This window comes from Electrona antarctica (genome assembly GCF_951216825.1).
Source record: "Electrona antarctica genome assembly, chromosome: 4".
NCBI classification, from domain to species: domain Eukaryota; kingdom Metazoa; phylum Chordata; class Actinopteri; order Myctophiformes; family Myctophidae; genus Electrona; species Electrona antarctica.
In genome coordinates this window covers 20,986,450-21,006,463 of record NC_136809.1, presented here as the reverse complement: position 1 = coordinate 21,006,463, position 20,014 = coordinate 20,986,450, and the positions used below count along the sequence as shown (strand labels likewise).

General features: G+C 40.6%; 2 protein-coding genes across 2 annotated transcripts in view; both read left to right on the top strand.

Annotated features, from left to right (window-relative positions):
- Positions 1-20,014, top strand: part of LOC306921222 (ATP-dependent RNA helicase SUPV3L1, mitochondrial-like) — a gene marked incomplete at both ends in the record, with an annotated part of 427,184 nt that overhangs the window by 101,346 nt on the left and 305,824 nt on the right. The window lies entirely within an intron of this gene.
- On the top strand, positions 3,793-16,295 carry LOC306921434 (multidrug and toxin extrusion protein 1-like). Its single transcript, XM_079498559.1, has 16 exons — positions 3,793-3,899; positions 6,508-6,609; positions 6,784-6,852; positions 7,068-7,216; positions 9,923-9,965; positions 10,068-10,112; positions 10,642-10,739; positions 11,052-11,149; positions 12,966-13,147; positions 13,621-13,729; positions 14,071-14,146; positions 14,560-14,629; positions 14,766-14,898; positions 15,068-15,162; positions 15,332-15,395; positions 15,515-16,295. The coding sequence occupies exons 2-16, from the start codon at positions 6,523-6,525 to the stop codon at positions 15,766-15,768; spliced, it is 1,572 nt and encodes a 523-aa protein (XP_079354685.1). The 5' UTR covers positions 3,793-3,899; positions 6,508-6,522; the 3' UTR covers positions 15,769-16,295.

Here is a 20,014-nt window from a genome sequence, read left to right as displayed (position 1 = left end):
CATACATACATAAAACAAAAACAACTCAGACAAATACAAGGAAATACTAATTAGTCATTAGTCATGTGATTTCACACATGGTAATTACAGGATATAAGTATTTAGACAATGCTCTTTATTGTTGTTACGTCTTGTGTACAGGTACATAAGAGTAACATAACTTGTGTTTGACTAACTTGTTTGATGTTGAAACATCAGACTTTTGATTGTATGTTATGCAGTAGTATGTATGGTGTGGCATTGTCATAAATGGTGGAAGTCCATCAGCTTGAAGATAAACTGATTAATTAGATTCATATAACGATAACACCAAACCAAAATACTCACGCAAAATAACCACTTAAAAAATTCAAAACCAAAGGGAAATGTATTAATGCTCTTCAATTTGAACTCTTATTCGGTCTTCTTAGAGCCGACCCTGATGTACTACCTAGTCTTTATCTGCCTTCTTAGATGCATGTCTCTCCTGCCTTCACAATAAGCAGGTCTGAGGACTGCTTCATTACTACTACCTCTTCATATTGCATAACCCCAGATAGTGCTATGAGGATAAAACCAGAAAAAACACTAAGACTTGTCAGGGTCCTCCATTTTCAATTCATCGGAACATTTAAAGACGTACAAATATGCACTTCTTTAACTTTTTTTTTACAGGGGCCAGTTTCGAATAGAAGCCGCCCGTAAGTGCGCTTTGTCGTCAACCCTAAGCCATTCCAGCCTATCAAAATGGGCAGGGGTGAGGTGGGTTCTGGGAGTACGGCCAAGTAGTACCCTGACCAGTTTGTTTTGGTATGTCTGGAGCCTTGTTTTAAGGGCCTTTGAGGTGCTGTGGTACCATGAGGTGCATGTATAGTCGAAGAAACCTTGAATGAGGGCTCCTGTTAGAGTCTTCAAGGTATTTTTGTTGACCAGTGAGGAGATCCTGTAGAAATCTTGTTCTTTGGTTGACTTTTTTACCAGCATCTTCGGAGAAGTGCTGGTCAGTATTCGCATGGGAAACTTGCAACACTAGATCAACACTGGTACTCGACCGGTAGATCATTCTGCTGAGTGTTGCCAAGTCTGCATATTTCCAGCCTGCATATTTCCAGCCTAACGTGGAGGCTGCTTAGCTTATTTCTGTCAAGACAGTAGGCAACACTGGCAACCATACTGCCGCTCATTCTGCTGAGTGTTGCCAAGTCTGCATATTTCCAGCCTGCATATTTCCAGCCAACACTGGCAACCATACTGCCGAGTACTTCTGATTGCTGATTGGCTGCTTTGGCTGCCTTTCTCTCAGTCAGTTCATTCTGAGTCAAACTTCCGCGATCATGGGACATGGATGGGAATGTGTAGTCAAAATCGCCAAAGCGAACTCTATTATCTCAATACTTAGGCACAAACCAACTATTTACGAGGAACAATATTGATGGAACTAAGAGATTCGCTGAGTTAGCTATATTTTATATACAGACATTTAGAAGGAATAAGCCAAATCGCTATGCAACATTTCCTCCCTTTTTCGCGAGGCGGAATGTTTGAAGGCACACACACACACACACACACACACACACTGGGGTAGCAGTGTCATGACGTTCTTACCTAAATGTGTGTGCAGTGCATGCACTCAAACTTTATTATTGATCATGCGTGACGTGAAACCAACTATTTACGAGGAACAATATTGATGGAACTAAGAGATTCGCTGAGTTAGCTATATTTTATATACAGACATTTACAGTTAAATGTGTGTGCAGTGCATGCACTCAAACTTTATTATTGATCATGCGCGCAGCGCGACGTCATGAAAGCATTTGTAGGTCAGACAGGCAATACTATAGGCCCACATGTATATATAAAGTAAACCAACCTAGATTCCTAGCATTTCTTCATTAAATCTTGTGTAGGCCTACATGTGCGTACATATTTTTGCTCTGGATGGGTGGCGGGTGCGTTCCTGTGGGTCAGTACAGTGACAGTACATAGATGGTAGGCTACAGTAGAGGGACCCCCACACGGTAACTCCCTCATTTCTCAACCGTTTCGGACGCGCGGCGGCTCGCTGGAATCGGGCCGGCACCCTGGGTGCCTTCCTGTGGGTCTGGAACTCCCCCCCCTCCCCCACACACACCACTCACTTCACACCACACGGGTGTGATTTCTTTTCCTTAGACAATTTGATGCAGACATAGGCCTGTACTTCTGTGTCTGAATGGGACAATCTCATTTCTTTACTTTTGCTTTTTAATTGTCACAATAATTATTATTATTACAAGAAATAATAATAATACATTATTATTATTATTATTATTATTATTATTATTAAGACGGAGGCAACAATTGTGCAAATAGCCAATCTACAAGTTCACAACGACCTTGTACATCTGCTATTCACAACATTTATCTGTGGATAAATTTGAAGTGGGGGTCCCCACTTCAGATATGATTACTTTGGGGGGGGTCACAGCCTGAAAAGGCTCCTAAAAATGCTAACCTTATATTAAACACACATAGATACGGAAGATGCTGGTTATTATTCATAATGAATCATGTCTTGTTTATTACATTGGTGGCCATTTTATCATAGGAAAGATTTGCCTCCAGGATGGAACCTAGGTAGGTAATTTGACTAATTTCGTCTTTTCTTGTGATCATTTTGTCACCCTGCCTGGGGAGGGCAGCGGACTAGCGCACTGACCTCATGCTTCTTTCTATGCATGAGGAGTCCAAGCTGCTTCTTTTCACCTGACAGGGGGGAGTTATGCCCTGCCGGACATAGCGCATGGGAGGAACACGTTATTCCGACCAGTTCCTTTCCCCTCCATCAGGCGCCCCGGCTGGCCAGGGGGAGGTAGTTTAGACTGCATGTTTTTTGTGGGAGTACCTACCTATAGGGGACACAGGGAGAACACTCCACACAGAAAGGCCCTTTCGCCAACCAGAGTTAGTGTCGAAGTGTCCTCTGAACCCCTAATTGCTCCCGATGTGCAGGTGATACTATATATATATATATATATATATATATATATATAAATCTTCACTCTTTCTTAATGTTACTATGACATTGACACTGCAACAAAAAACTATAAACTAACTATGCCATGGCTGTGCCATGATGATTGACAGAATTCCTGTTCTTTTATTTCATTATACTTCGTCTTTTTAAGATCTGGTGCCCTCTGCTGGTAAGATATAGACAAAGTCTTTCGCCATTATGTCTCTTATTCTATGTTAAATTACTTATTACCCATGTAGGCCTATTACATTAATTAAGCTCAGAATCAGCAAAAAGGTAGGATACAGTATGCTCAAATACATAATACATTTCCCTGTAGGCTACTTGAACAGTAAATTTGACTGGCAAGTGGCAACACTAACAGGGTCAAAGCTAGTAAAACTTTACTATGATGTCTCATCTTTCTAATTATTAACTGTAGTAGTCGGTGTGTGGCATATACATGTGTGCTTTGAGGGGAAACCCAATTACAACAGTGCATTTGAGGCAAAACGGCCCACCCACATTGCAGCAGTCCGACCTCATACCAGACCGAGACCCTAGCCTATAGTGGGAGGGGGTTGCATTTTCCAAACACGTGTGACGCATCCCCTTTTGCTTATTAAACATGGTTAGCGGTGCAGTCACACTGACAAACTTCCACTCAGTCAGTGTGGGGAAAGGAACCCTCGGGCGTACTGTGTAGTGTAGTGGTCTCAGGGCTGGCCAAACTCGTGTTGTAGGTATGGAGGATACTAAAATAACATGTACCAATGGAGTAAAAGGACGGTCCAAAATAGACCATGAAGAGCTTACACACAGCGCCGTCTGTTGTGGCACTTGCTTTAAGGGCATCAAAGACTGGATACCGGTGGATTACAAGAGAGAAATAGTCCAGGTGTTAAAACTAGCCGGACCAGTGGTAAGCGTTGGTTTTGAATGATGTAACACGTGAAATAATTCAGTCTAGGCTAGAAATATATTTACTGTATACTATATACAATGCTTTGTTGATATTTGGCTGTGTTGTGTGTAATTGTGTTTCAAATGTCAAAAACTATAACAGTCATTATTCATTATTTCTTAAGTTATAACAAATAGCATATCACCTGATAAAGTTAAACTTTTTGGGGGGTGGGAAAATCTCTGCCCCTAGAGGCTGGGCTGCTCCTCGCAGCCAGGCAGTGCTGCTACAATGGAATTAAGTGAGTGAATGAGTGAGTGAGTGAGTGAGTGAGTGAGTGAGTGAGTGAGTTCCACTTTTGCTTTGGCAATGTAAACGTATGTTTTCTCATCTCATTTCGCCAATAAGCTCCTTTGAATTGAATTGAATTGAATTGAATTGAATTAGTGAGTGAATATTGTAAATACATAAGGAGGCCAGGAGCATTTTAAATTATGTTATTAAAGGCAGACTTGTGGGTGTGGACTGTGGGTAGAGTCATTACATTATTATATATTCACTCAAGGGGTGAGAGTTGCTGATCACACCAAAATCAGTGGGCATCCTATACAACATTACGGTGCAGACTCAGAGTAAATGTATGTCAATCCAGCCCATGATGTTACTTTTGTTTTTCTGTTCAGCTATACAGCAACAGGTCTGGGAGAACTGGTTTGTTCTTGGAATACATGAAGGTTATTGGGCACCAAAACACTGTGGGCATTTGGTAAATCTGGGCACCTAGAGTGGATATGGGCACCAAAACAGAGTGGAAAATGGGAATACTGGGAATACAGAATGGGACCCTGAGAAGTCTGGGCAAGAGTGGGCTCCGGGAATACTTTGTAGGCTATGTGAAGTCTTAAACATTACGTTTATTATATTTGTCATAGTAGGCTGCAGCTGTGTCCGCTTTCGTTTTTTCCCTATTAAAGTTGGTTAATTACTTTCCATATGTAAAGCTGGCTTTGGGTACTTAGAAAAGTGATATATTTATTATTATTATTATTATTATTATTATTATTATTATTATTATTATTATTATTATTATTATTATTATTATTATTATTATTATTACACAGAGAGTTTTGGCTTGGGTTGTGGTTTTTAACATTACTGGTTGAAGCTGAGCACTAAATCACCTTTTACAGCAAACTGCCTATACAAAGAAGCATTGATGTTTGGTAGGTCACTCAAGCGCAAGAATTGTGTCATGGGGTACCCAATGCCCACTACCCATGCATTCACACGTTCAAAGGCAATTCATTCTGGGATGTGTGAATGACCCAGTTTAGCAGTAGTTAATTAGTTAGTAATTAACATAATTATTACCTACTGTATAGTGTATAGACACATACACTTATTTTTTCATAACTATTTTTGTTCTGACACAGTTTTACTATTATGTTCAATTTAAGTTAGTTTTTAGTATTTCATATAACATCAAGCATACATTATTTTTCCAAATCAACCTCAACTGAGGAGCATTTTTAAACTGGGAATGTCTTAGACTGGGCTACATTCTAATTGTCCTAGCCGCTAGAAGTTAATCTTTCATTCAGGGCTATTTAAAATCAGGCGACCGACCTTGGGATGGAAAACTTTAGGCTAAATCAGGGTTGTCCAAAGTGCCGCCTGCGGTCCAAATGTGGCCCTGTGACAAATTGTATACGGCCAGCAGCTTCATAACTGAATAGAGGGTATGTGCATGGATAAAGTGAGTGGCAAATCAAGTGGCAAAGTGAGTTAAACTTTGTTTTATGTTGATTAATACAATCAGATAGGACTTTTCTGTTTGAATGTATGGACTGTCAAGGCCAGAAAGTCGTTTTTTGCAACTTAGTAGGTGTTCCCGCATATAACTTCCGGGTACGATGATGATGCCCAACAGTATGGGACATTTTTCATTCAAGATTTTTAACCTGGGAATTTCCCAGAGTATTATTTGTCAGTGTTCCTTGTTCCTTGTATTTTTTTTTCTTTTTCTTTTTTACATTTGGAAAAAAGGATAGTACAAAGGAAGTTACACTTTGTTCACAGCAAACACCTGACAAAAGACCATTGATATTAAATATTGATGATGATTTAGTTAAACGGAATAATTTAAATGTGATGCATATGTATGTGACTTTGTTATAGTCCAAAGGTACATTATGTCAGAAGATGTAGTTGGCCCTTGGGTGTTTTAATAAAAAAATGGAAAAAATGGTGCCCAGCTCCAGTCCAGACTTCTCAGATGCCCACTCTTCTGGCTCCCGTTTGTTGCAATGACCACACTGTGTCAAAGGACATCAGTCTCCTCTACATCAGCCTGTGCGACAGTGTCATATACATACAAAATATTCTTAATATGCTAAACACTTAAATTGCATTATAAATAAAATCCATTATTATGCAGTAAAGCCAAAGTTGGGATTATTCTGTAAATAAGCAGTGAATCACAAAAGGGTTTGTCTCATACATGTAACAACATTCACAGCTCTTCCTCTAGGTCTAATGGTTACATTTTGTTCCCATTTAGGAATCCTATATTCTCTGACTATAGAAAAGTGGTAAGGGGATAATTATTTTTGTTTTTATGTTTCAGGTTTTGTCACAGTTGATGTCCTTTCTGATCAGTATTGTCAGCACAGTGTTCTGTGGTCACATGGGGAAAACACAGCTTGGTGCTGTGGCATTAGCAATAGCGGTAAGAAAACTACTATTTACTACTTAAATCAATTCATCTGAACTTTTCAACCTGGCAGTCCTATATTGGACGTTGTCATTATAGGCAGACAGACATTTTCAAGTATAAATGGGTTTAATTGAAGTTAAATCCCCCAATGCAGGTCAGTAATGTTACTGGTATTTCCCAATGCAGGTCATTAATGTTACTGGTATGTCCATTGGCAATGGCTTGGCGTCCACCTGTGACACACTCATATCTCAGGTACCTATCCCTGACCGTGTTTATCCATTCATTTTGTTTATCTAAACGTGTGTCTCATTCCTAGGGTCTACAAGAAAACAGTTCGACTGTGGTCTTTTGTATCAAATGTGTTTTTCTTTTGTTCAACTTATCCTCTTGGTCATAGACCGTATAGGCATTCACTATCAGCATGTATTTGTGTATCTCAGTGACCCACTGCGTACCTGTTTGTGCAGACTTATGGGAGCGGTAACCTAATGCGCGTGGGAGTGATAATGCAACAGGGGATTCTGATTCTGCTTCTGGCCTGTTTCCCCTGCTGGGCCGTCCTCATCAACACAGAGCCCATCCTGCTGGCTGTCCGGCAGAGTCCAGAGGTTGCCAGGTCAGCCTCAACTTCTTTATTATTATTTATGAATTATTTACTTTTGGAATTGTCATGCTTTTTAGTTGTCAGTCTTTATCGTCATCAACAACCTCAACCCGCCCCACTCCTCCAATCAACCCATAATTTGCCTCTCTTATGTTATTGCCTTTTTGTTGCCTTGCATTTGCGTCTTTCGGACAGCTGCCATTTTGACCAGGTCTTACTCGACAAAGAGATCTCTGAACTCAAGTGACAACCTGATATAATAAAGAAATAAATGCTTTATTCAGACACAGTGAAGAGGAAGACAGGACAGAGAACAGGGGATAGACACAGATTATAACACAGGTAGTTTCGAGGAAGCAATCTGATTGGTTGAAATACGAGCACTACCGCACACTAGGGCTTTCACTTCTAGTAATTTTTACTAGTTGACTAGTTGATTAGTTGACTAGTCGACTAGTTGTTTAACTAGGCCTACCTATTATGTAAAAGTAATTTTTGTTGTTGTTAATAATAGTTTTTAAATAGTACATTAAAAACTGTGTACTAGCTGATCTTTTTTTTAATTATTATTAACTAGTCAACTAGTACCAACAAGGTCGACTAGTGGATTTACTAGTCGACTAGTTGAATTGTCGACGAGTTACATAAAGCCCTACCGCACACCTAAATCAAAACATAAAAAACAGCTGTGCTGGGCAGTCCCCGCAGGCAGTAGCTACTAGCTAAGCTAGGTGTTTTTTTTTATTTTATCAAATATCTTAGTTATACGGGTAACTGTGGTATAATCGCAATATCACACTCAAGTATGTGCGTTACCGCCATTAATGGCACTTCTGTGCTGCTTACGGAAACGCACACCCTCATCGTGTAATATCGTCCGGGAGTTAAACCAGGGACATATGTATCGTATGCTGTAGTGTGTAGGGGGCATGTGGTATGCACCCTAATCATCCGGCTATCGGGTTGTACCCAGCCATAACCACTTTCAATTGGTCATTATATGCAAATTCATAACTAGTGAAATGATGTAATAGAATGTGATGTACATGCATGACATGCATGACAGGTATATCGCACTTTATCGCAGGTACTTACTATATAAAATATATAGTAAGTATAAAATATCATAAACTTTAAGTATAAATGTATACCGAAGAGCCTACTGTACGTTCTTAATCTGCTCCAAAAAAACATCACAGCATTGAATGAATAGATGGAGAAAGGAGTTATGTGATTCAATGCTGAGGGCATGCAAACCTCGCACCTTTGGGGGGGAAGTGCGGCACTTTGAAGGTGTTAAGTCACTATACCTGGCCCAACGCGTGAATCTGGTTTGCGTCCGAGCATAGGCAGGCGGGGCATTAACATGCCTCAGCCATGCCTATGTTCGGACACATACGAGATTCACGCAGATCTAATATGTAGGCCATCACATCCAAAATGGCACTGTGTGTGTGTGTGTGTGTGTTGTCGATTAAATAATCGTCCAAAGATGAAGGAATGACAAAGTTCTTCAGGGTGAAGTATTGAGAATTTATTAAGAAGATTCAGCAGAGAAACAATATACAGAGAGTGAGGAACAGGCCTCCTTGCCTGTTCCAGCAGCCCCTCCGGGCGCAAGCCTCCCCAACCCCATTTTCAGAGAGTCCTTATAGTCTTGTCTTAACAGAGATGGTATACTGAATGTCCATATACGGATCTGCGCTAAACACAAGGGCGACACAAATAAGTATACCTTTGCTGACAGTGTGGAGGGGTCAAGTCAGCTGTTAGATTGACAGCTGCATGAATTAGACTGAGCACATTGGTGAGCAAAGAGACTTAATGACTTAATGGAATTTGAGCTATTATTATTATTATTATTATTATTATTATTATTATTATTATTATTATTATTATTATTATTATTATTATTATTATTATTATTATTATATTTCTATTTCTATGTATTTGATGTACTAGTCCTTGTACAGTGTGGGTAATGTAATTGGGAGGAAATTGTTAACGGATGAGCTTGGGAAGTGCACAACGTTATAATATTATTAGGCTAGTGGTCTGTGTGCGGAGCATTCCCTGGGGGGGGGGGGGGGTCTGCAAGTGTATTCCTGGGACTCACATAAATACGTCTCTGTGTGGCTGAGACACGCACGTACGCACGCACACACACGGCACACGCCCAGTGTGTGTCGGCCAGACGCGAAATTGTATAGGCCACTAGTTTGTTGTGTTGCGGTTGTAGCAGAGGAAGTATGCCAGTGGGGTAACGCCGAGAATGGTGGCCAGTGATGCAGGTGATGCTAGGAGGCAGGGGTGCGAGGTGTCGCATTTTCCCATGTAAGTCGATGGGAAATTTAAATTCACAAATAAATTAATTATTAAGTTATAATTTGTTAAATGGAAAAAAGGGCTTCGTTAAGACCTCCATAATGTTATGGTCAATGTCTGTGTGAATAGTGAGAGCGATTGGTGCAGCCAGTGAGGAGCAGCGACAGTGTTTCAGACATTCATTCAGACATTCAGACATTGAGTGAACTTTCTGTACATCGCTCTGGATTAAGAGCGTCTGCTAAATGCTCCTAAATTGGAAGTGTGTGTGTGTGTGTGTGTGTGTGTGTGTGTGTGTGTGTGTGTGTGTGTGTGTGTGTGTGTGCGTGTGCGTGTGCGTGTGCGTATGCGCGTGCGCGTGTGTGCGTGCGTGCGTGCGTGTGCGGCATAAAGACTGGCCCAGCTATATGTGAAGATCTGCATGCCCGCTCTGCCGGTGAGTATTATCTCCCTGCTATTCCCAGTTCAATCCACTGCATCCCATCATTGCATGAACCATCGCAGAGCATTTTGTCATTGTCACTGTCTATCACTGCAGGCTGCGTTCATGTACCAACTGCAAGCGAGGTATCTTCAGAATCAGGTGAGGTTGATTACACAAAAGCTCTGGCATCATGTTTAATTTCTATAATTACACAGGATCAGGGGTCATCGCCATGCTGGCTTGTGGTGGACATTTTTGCCATGGACATACAAAATGAGTGGACAGAAACACACAAAGAGATAGCCCAGAATGACCACATCAGGTCTGTAACTCGAGTGTGTACAAATGGATTTGGTTCCATTTGTACACTCTCAGAGTTAAGGGGGTCCTTGCAAATAAACCATTTGAGAACCACTAGTACTAGTTGGATTTCTAATATGCCATAGTGTCATAAGTGTTATACATAGTCTGAAGAAAACCTGGGGACTGACATTGAGCAATTGGGTCTTATGATCAAAATTAGAAAAACATTATAATGGCGTGTAAAAAAGAAAATCAAAAAGTCTTTGCCACGGACACATTTGTCCGTGTACGCACATATTGATGGCTCCTGCACAGAATCGTACTGTATGTGCTATTATTACTGTCATTAATTATAATTGAGAAAAAAGCTTTGGTTGGTTTACAGGGTATCATGTGGCCCCAGGTGATAAGTGGAGTAATGGGCAATATTATCAACGTTGTTATCAACTACATCTTCCTCTTCCCTCTGGATTTGGGTGTTGCGTGAGTCTTCCCATTATCACGATATGCAAGACATAATGATTATTATTGCACTGTTAATAATTCTGCATTCATTGGTAATGAGCTAAATACATTAATATGAATTGCCATCTTGGCCTTGCTGCATTGTCAGTATCAACCATTGCTTTAAGTCTTTTGAGAATCCAGAGAATTCCATAATCTAGATAATTATTCATACTGTAGATCAAGTTCAAATTGATTGTGCAACTCAGAGTTGATTCATTAGTAGCTCAGAGGATTAACAGGATTTTACATTGAAACATACGGTATGTTTCCTCTTGGCTGAACTAATAGTGGATCTGCAGCCGCCAACACCATCTCCCAATACTGCCTGGCAGTGTTCCTGTATGTTTACATCTGTTGGCGAGGACTGCACAAATCCACATGGGGAGGTGAGCTCATTTTCCCTTCCAATTTGGAGAGATGGTAATTCATTATACACAACAATAATACTGTAGCTTTGTTTAAATCAAATGCTCCCTTAGCCTGGATTCATTTTTCAGTGTTTGCAGTAATTCAGTTATATTGTCTGAGATCATAGATCGAGCGGTAGAATAATACGAACAGATGAAATGGGACGCCCATACACTTGCAGTGCTTGTCCCCATATGAACAAATAAATAGACGTATACATAAGTACAATGTAAAGTCTTTCACCAGCAAATGTGAACATAAACCTATCGCCTATGAATGGATACAGTATATGTACAAACTAGCGACAGTGGAAATGAGACTGATACTGATAGTATGCACAGTGCCGTGTCAACTGCCTGTGGATTATATATGTACATAGGTGTTAACTTTAAATTGAACACTGAGAACTCTCTCGTGTGTAATGTTTGACAACTATAGTGCCACTCTCACTGCTTAATGCAGCAGCAGCACTGACACAGCTCCTTAGAATAAAGGTTATTTTTAGGTTTAGCAATTTATCAGCTAAATGTTACCCTGTTGGTGCAGTATATCACAGCTTTGCATTATGTACTGAGTTACCCTTACAATCTGTTAAATGTGTTGAAGAGAAAACAGATTAAGTTAAATATAATAAACACTTTGGTGTGTGAATTCAAGTATATTTGATCTAACATTGTACAATTGGTACAGTGAATGTATTACTCTAATGTCTGCAGAATTACAAACACAATGTTACACATTTAAAGAGCTCTAATCCAATATCCGTTTTGGGAAGAGAAAAACAATCACTACCAGCCTGTGAAATAATGTGTTCAGTCAATGATGTTAGTAACATACTACGTACTAGTACTAACATCCTACGTACTAACTAGTCTAGCATAGCCAGACGCAGACGATACATACTGATATGTCTGGTTACATCAAAATCGATGTTACATCAAAATCGATGTAACACATCGAAATCGATGTAACCGCAGTCAAACCGGTTTCGAATCGGTTTCGAACCAACCGCGGTCGAAAAATGATGATATCGAAATTCAATTAAGGAACTAAAACTGTATGGAAACAATTAGGTAAAAAAAACATATATATAAAGCATCAGAACCAATACAAACTAAGATGGACAATCCTTCATATTGGGACAGTAACAAGATTGTTGTTCATTGTGCATATAAATGCTTTATTCAGACACAGTGAAGAGAAAGACAAGAAAGAGAGCAGGGGGAAGAGACAGAGTAAATGGTCCGTCTGGCCGACCGGCTGAGAGTCAAACCGGGACATGCTGTAGAAGGCATGTGCTGCTGCTATGCAACCTAACCTTTCGGTATCGGTATCTGATAACACCTCTAGTCAGGTTGAAGCCGAATGCAGTTATGTTGAAACTTCTAAAATGTTACAAAAATCTTTGGCCAAAAAGAGGTTAAAGTGGCCTGCCTAAGAAAACTAACCGGAGTGTGAGGTCCATAGCACTTACCCTACCCCCTTAGATAGCATTTCTGTAGAATTAGATATCATTTGATACAGACTTATAGCATGCTATGCAGACAGCACTATAATTGCATTGTATGTAGTCATAGCACATCATAGTACATATGTATAGCATAGTATAGTATATGTGTATAGTTTATATGTATAGTTTCATTATATAGATATTCCACTGTTACGTTCTTAGCTTATTCTTAGCTAATTTGGGGCTGTCCAAAATGTTGTATGAATAAGTGTCTCTTCAAATGGTTAATAATGTTTTATCTCCCAACTCCTCATTTGCCTGAACTATGAACATCTGGCTCCCAGGTTGGACACTGGACAGTCTGCAGGAGTGGGGTCCCTTTATCAAGCTGGCCATTCCCAGTATGCTTATGCTGTGCTTGGAGTGGTGGATGTTTGAGATTGGAGGATTCCTGGCTGGTTTAATTAGTGAGGCTGAGCTGGCTGCGCAGTCGATAGTGTACGAGCTGGCCACTATCGCTTTCATGGTAACACATTTAAAGTGAATTATCTTGAATTTAAGGCTTTACATTTACTTTTAGTCATGCCATTTCATTATGTGTCGCTTGATATAATAATAGTATTATAGTATTATAGTATTATAGAAACAAAAAAATAATAATATAGTCATAGATAACAGTAATACACTTTGGAAACATTATGCAATATTTAAATATGGTTAAAATAATATTTGAATGTGGTACAGCATTTTTATTTTTGAGCATGAATATATTACCACTTGTAAAATGTATTAGACTGAAATTCAAGAAAAGTTTTTCTAAATGAAAGTAATGGTGCTGACTACAGGTCACAAGAACAGTAATAGTTGGTGGCTAACCATTCATAAACTGCTGTTGAGGTATGTGCAATGAGGAGATAAAACCCAATTGAAATATCACATTAAAACAATTAAGTAGTTTGTGCATTTGCTATTCTTTTCTCTGCCTGCCCTGTCTCACAGTCCCCTCTAGGATTCTCTGTTGCAGCCAGTGTACGAGTTGGTAATGCTCTTGGTGCTGGAAACACAGAGCAAGCCAAGTTGTCTGCCAAGGTCTCCGTCATCTGTGCAAGTATGAACCAATGCACAGTTTTGCACACATGCTGCCCACTTAATTACTGTATACACTCTAAAGGGAAGCTATCATGATGTTCAACATATGTGTTGTTGGGCTAATGTTCCATAACAGCTCTTCTGTGCATCTCAAATATTGAGTAAGTTGTGCTGAAAGGTTTATTGTCACTTAGTCTCTTGAGACAGACGGTTGACTCCATCAATATTCAAAGGAAAAAGGGCGCTGTTTTCCCTTTCTTTTTTGACTATGGGTTCTCAGATTGGTTGTCACTAGACATATACATTTGAATATGTCATGTTATTTTTATTTACGCATTATGTTCTTTATGCCTGATACAGTTATAGTTTCATTCTTTATTGGAGCTACTGTTGGAATCTCTAAAGATGTGATTGGATACATTTTCACCTCAGAACAGTGAGTAAAACCTCTTACAAGATACATTTAGTAACAGTAACCAGTACCTTTCTTAGTTTCTTGTACCTACACTTTGTTCACACTGGCGGCTCCAAGTGGCAGCAGGAGGTACTGTAACGGATTTGCCTGATTTGCCACTGATTTGCCATACCAAACCACTACAATTATAGCTGTACATTTTATGTTTTCAGTCCCTTATGCGATTACATTTTTACTTGCTTACTTACTTTTATACTTACTTATGCTATTTATATAGTAATAGTTTCTATTATTAGTTATCTATCATTTTACTGCCTTTCTTGCCTGTCTATCTTTTGCAATATTATATATATATATATATATATATATATATATAATTATTTTGTGGACATTTTTTCTTCTTTATTAAGAATTTCTATTTCCATGTCTTTTAGAGAAATTGTTGAGCGAGTTGCCGATGTATTGATTATTTATTGCTTCTTCCATGTTGCTGATGCCATTGCGGTGAGTGAGTACTGTTCTGCAACTTCATGTCTTCATGAAGTCATCATATATTATTATTATTATAACTTCTAGAGATGATATCACTTTCTCAAAATGCTGTGTATTTTGCACACAAAAAAAATGTTTTCCTCTGCAGGCTGTGACGGGGGGTATTGTAAGGGGAGCAGGGAGGCAGATGATAGGGGCCCTGTGTAACTTGATAGGATACTACTTCATGGGCTTCCCCATCGGTGTTTCCCTGATGTTCGCAGCCAAAATGGGCATTGTGGGTGAGTAGAACACCTTGTGTAGAACACCTTGTGTTGTACTGTATACTACAGTACAACACAAAAAGATTATATTGTATCCAAAATTACATTTGGGCTGGTAAAACAGTGACGGTGGCCAATTTGAACTTAGAACCATGTATTGAGAGCTCTCCTTGTATTTCTATTGTAGGACTGTGGGCAGGACTTTTCATCTGTGTCCTTATGCAGTCCATATTCTTCATAATCTTTGTGTCTAAACTGAACTGGAAGAAGGCAACAGAGGAAGTGAGTCCTTAGACTATAGCACAGTAAAATACTGTAAAAATGTTTTTATACTCTCAAGAGTTACGCAAATTAACTTTTACTGTGTGGCATAATTATTCTGATGAATGCAAAATATTAATGAAACTGTTCTGACTTAAGTTCTAAACCTGTCTGTAATGTCTCTAATTAGGCCCTGGTGAGAGCAGGTGTCCAGCTCAAGGACAGCAAAGAGACATTCGGAATGGAAAATCTGGGTAAGTGAAGCCTCCCTTTTGCTTTCTATCGCCCTCATGAAACACCTCTACTTTGCAGGAACCGTTGTGTCTTTTTGCGATGTAAATACAAAAAAAAACCTGACTCTGTTTCTCATTAGAACACTCCCTGGAGACACGGCTTGATGGTGCCGTGAACCCGACCTCTGCATCCGCCTGTGTGAGCTCCGAGGAGGGGAACACGGACCTGGAGGTGCTTGGTTCCGGCCAGGGTGGAGCAAGTGCCACTACAGTTGGAGTCGTTCTGTCAGTCAGACAGTTGGTTTTACGGCGTGGCTTCACAGTGTTGATAATGGTCCTCATTCTCGCTGGCGGGGTCTTTTGCAGCGAGATTGTCACGAGACTGCTAAAATGAGTCGCCTACTGTATCAGCTTATTGGTGGCATTTGGGCAAGTGGTTGTTCAAACACCAACGTCGGATAAGAGATGCCACACTATACACACACTATGCACACTGCCCTGTTTGCCTTAAAGCTACATTCCGTGACTTTTTTTAATCAGTGAGTTTTTTTTTCTAATGTAATCCTGGGCGCTACACTTCATCTGCCAACCTGGGGAGGCAGCAGACTGACCTCATGCTTCCTTCTATGCATGATGATTCCAAGCTGCTTCTTCTCACCTGACGGGGAGTTTCCCCGGTTGGACGTAGCGTGTAGAGGGAACACGTTATTTCAACCAGTTCCTTTCCCCTCCATCAGCCGGGGCGGCTGTCCAGGGGGAGATAGTTTTGAGACCAGGATTACTGCATGTTTTTTGTGAGGGTACCTACTACCTACCCTAGGGGACACAGGGAGAACATGCAAACTCCACACAGAAAGGCCCTTTCGCCAACCCTCCCTCGGGTATGGGCACTGATGACGCGGAGGAGAGAACACGCCCCCAGTGCCCACAGCGTCCCCTGCGGGAATCGAACCCAGGACCTTCTAGCTGTGAGGCGACAGTACTACCGACTGCCGCCTGCGATTGCGGCGGAAGCCATGCAAGGTATCAACCAGCACATCGGGAGCAATTTGGGGTTCAGTGTCTTGCCCAAGGACACTTCAACATGTAGACAGGAGGAGCCGGGATTCGAACCGCCGACCCATGGATCATTGGACGACCTGATCTACTTCCTGAGCCACAGTCGCCACAGTGTCAATACATTATTTGATGGCAAACAGAGGATTTGATACAAGATATTTTTTTGTAGTTCGGACATCAATGCCATTACAGTACCTCTCAACCGGGAGAGTGACAATGTTCATAAAACGTACAGATTGTAGCTTTAAGTCTGAGGCACAAATCAGAGCTAGTCTCCCTGTCAGGTATTTATTCCTTGCAGTGGAGAAAATGAGTTAGTAAACATATTAAGGTATTTATATATAGCACCTTAATAAAGCATTTAGTTTAAATGCTATTCAATGTAATAGTTGAGGTGAAAGCAAACAAACGTGATGCAATACAATACAGTACAATACACATACATACACACACACACATACATACATAAAACAAAAACAACTCAGACAAATACAAGGAAATACTAATTAGTCATTAGTCATGTGATTTCACACATGGTAATTACAGGATATAAGTATTTAGACAATGCTCTTTATTGTTGTTACGTCTTGTGTACAGGTACATAAGAGTAACATAACTTGTGTTTGACTAACTTGTTTGATGTTGAACATCAGACTTTTGATTGTATGTTATGCAGTAGTATGTATGGTTTGGCATTGTCATAAATGGTGGAAGTCCATCAGCTTGAAGATAAACTGATTAATTAGATTCATATAACGATAACACCAAACCAAAATACTCACGCAAAATAACCACTTAAAAAATTCAAAACCAAAGGGAAATGTATTAATGCTCTTCAATTTGAACTCTTATTCGGTCTTCTTAGAGCCGACCCTTATGTACTACCTTGTCTTTATCTGCCTTCTTAGATGCATGTCTCTCCTGCCTTCATTACTACTACCTCTTCGTATTGCATAACCTCAGATAGTGTCAGCACACACAGCCAGGTGCTGTAGCAGATACTATAGAACTCCTCTGTTTGTATTATTGGTCAGGTCAGAAATAATATGTCAACATAGAAAATGTATCAAGTCAAATAATTTTTGGAGTTCACTGTCTGTATACACTATACAGCAAACATAAGTCTCACCTGGCTAAAGTTTCAGTTTCAGTAAGATAATTGGGCTTCTAATTACATATTGTAGTATAGGCTAGCATCAGTCTCAAATCTTTACCTATAACATACTATAAGGTATTGTATTGTCTTTAACTTAATTAATGAGTTGTGATCAAATGCATTGGGTTTGTGTCTTTCTGACTGAAATGACTCCATTTTAAGTTTAATTATCCTATTAAAGTACAGATTTACAATTAAACCTCCATTGTGTGATACTGTACATTAGGAATACCAGATTCGGCCTTAAACCCGAGGCGAGGTGAACATTCTATTATTCATCCAAGGTAGCAAGCTAGCTTGCAACTCCTTATACCCAAACAGAACAGCGGTTTGAACTGACCAGCATTGCAAATTTGAAATCCATGTAACCTTGTGCTCTCACTAGTGCAGCTAAGAAGGAACAAAATAAAAAAGTGCCATAATTCAAACGCTATAACTTATAGATACCGTTAAAATAGAAAGCAATGAAAATGTTGGCCTAACTGTGACACCAGTGGTTGGTTTGATTGATTGATTGATTGATTGATTTATTGATTGATTGATTTAATGAATGATTGATTGATTGAAAATTGTATTCAGTTTGTAGAATGAGTACATTTCAAATTAAAGCACAATTCAATACAAAAACTGCTACGAGGACTTGTCAGGGTCCTCCATTTTCAATTCATCGGAACATTTAAAGACGTACAAATATGCACTTCTTTAACTTTTTTTTTTACAGGGGCCAGTTTTGAATAGAAGCCACCCGTAAGTGCGCTTTGAGTAGCCTTGCAGTGGCCAGACATGAATCTGCCGGTGCAATCCCCTCGGCTGAGTGTGATATTAAAATGGCCAAGCCAGAAGGGGTGTAGGGATTCACATTTCTTAATGGCCGTTGGTAGGGCGTAACACATTTTAGTGGCATATAGGAGCGAAAGTCATTTAACCCCTTGTTTGAGCCGAATCTGGGTTGCACGTGGTTTGTTGAACTCCCTCTGGTGTTGTGATTGTGGACTTTGTTGACATTAAGGAAATATTTTGACTACAATGTATTTAGGTACAACCGTACATGGGTATCTTAGTGGTGTAGCAAATCTTGTAGACCAGGCCCATTGCAAGTTGCTGTACTCTGTCGTCAACCCTAAGCCATTCCAGCCTATCAAAATGGGCAGGGGTGAGGTGGGTTCTGGGAGTACGGCCAAGTAGTAGCCTGACCAGTTTGTTTTGGTATGTCTGGAGCCTTGTTTTAAGGGCCTTTGAGGTGCTGTGGTACCATGAGGTGCATGTATAGTCGAAGAAACCTTGAATGAGGGCTCCTGTTAGAGTCTTCAAGGTATTTTTGTTGACCAGTGAGGAGATCCTGTAGAAATCTTGTTCTTTGGTTGACTTTTTTTATTACATTGGTGGCCATTTTATCATAGGAAAGATTTGCCTCCAGGATGGAACCTAGGTAGGTAATTTGACTAATTTCGTCTTTTCTTGTGATCATTTTGTCACCCTGCCTGGGGAGGGCAGCGGACTAGCGCACTGACCTCATGCTTCTTTCTATGCATGAGGAGTCCAATCTGCTTCTTTTCACCTGACAGGGGGGAGTTATGCCCTGCTGGACATAGCGCATGGGAGGAACACGTTATTCCGACCAGTTCCTTTCCCCTCCATCAGGCGCCCCGGCTGGCCAGGGGGAGTTTAGACTGCATGTTTTTTGTGGGAGTACCTACCCTATAGGGGACACAGGGAGAACACTCCACACAGAAAGGCCCTTTCGCCAACCCCGCCTCGGGTATGGGCATTGATGCCGCGGAGGAGAGAGCACACCCCCAGTGCCCACAGCGTCCCCAGCGGGAATCGAACCCAGGACCTTCTAGCTGTGAGGCGACAGCACTACCGACTGCCACCGTGCCCCCTTTAGCTTCTGACTGCAGCCTAGTTGGTTGTTGAGTAGCTTCGGGGTGGCAGTGACTCAGGGGTGGCCGGCAGAACGGCCGGATGAGAAAACTGAGGTTACCAGTTCGATCCCGGACTCTCCCAGAGTTAGTGTCGAAGTGTCCTCTGAACCCCTAATTGCTCCCGATGTGCAGGCTGGTGCCTTGCATGGTTTCCTCCGCCAGCGCTATATAAATGCACCGCTATATAGCTTCCAAAGCTCCCAAGGTTTGTTCTTGTTTTCCTCTGCTTTATCATTGATAAAGTTTATTTTTGCAGATTTGGTCATGGCAGTTACAATGTTTTTTTAGGTTTCCCAGTTGAGTTTGGAGATCACTGTCCAAATGCTTGGCAAGCTTTGACTTGCATTTAAGAAATTCAGAGAATTCAGAGTATGCAGAGCATACCTATTTACTCACACCTCGACTGTGGGTGCAGGGCCAATAGGCAATCATGGAAGGAGTTAGGGCCCGCACACCATTCTTTAGGCAAAGGAATTTCTTTATTAAAGACAACGTTTCGA

Excerpts from the sequence above, each read along its gene's own strand:
- LOC306921434 (XM_079498559.1), top strand. The coding sequence starts at position 6,523 with ATGTCCTTTCTGATCAGTATTGTCAGCACAGTGTTCTGTGGTCACATG. Across the intron at positions 13,148-13,620 it reads TGGCCACTATCGCTTTCATG|TCCCCTCTAGGATTCTCTGT; the intron begins GTAACACATTTA and ends CCTGTCTCACAG. Across the intron at positions 14,147-14,559 it reads TACATTTTCACCTCAGAACA|AGAAATTGTTGAGCGAGTTG; the intron begins GTGAGTAAAACC and ends CATGTCTTTTAG.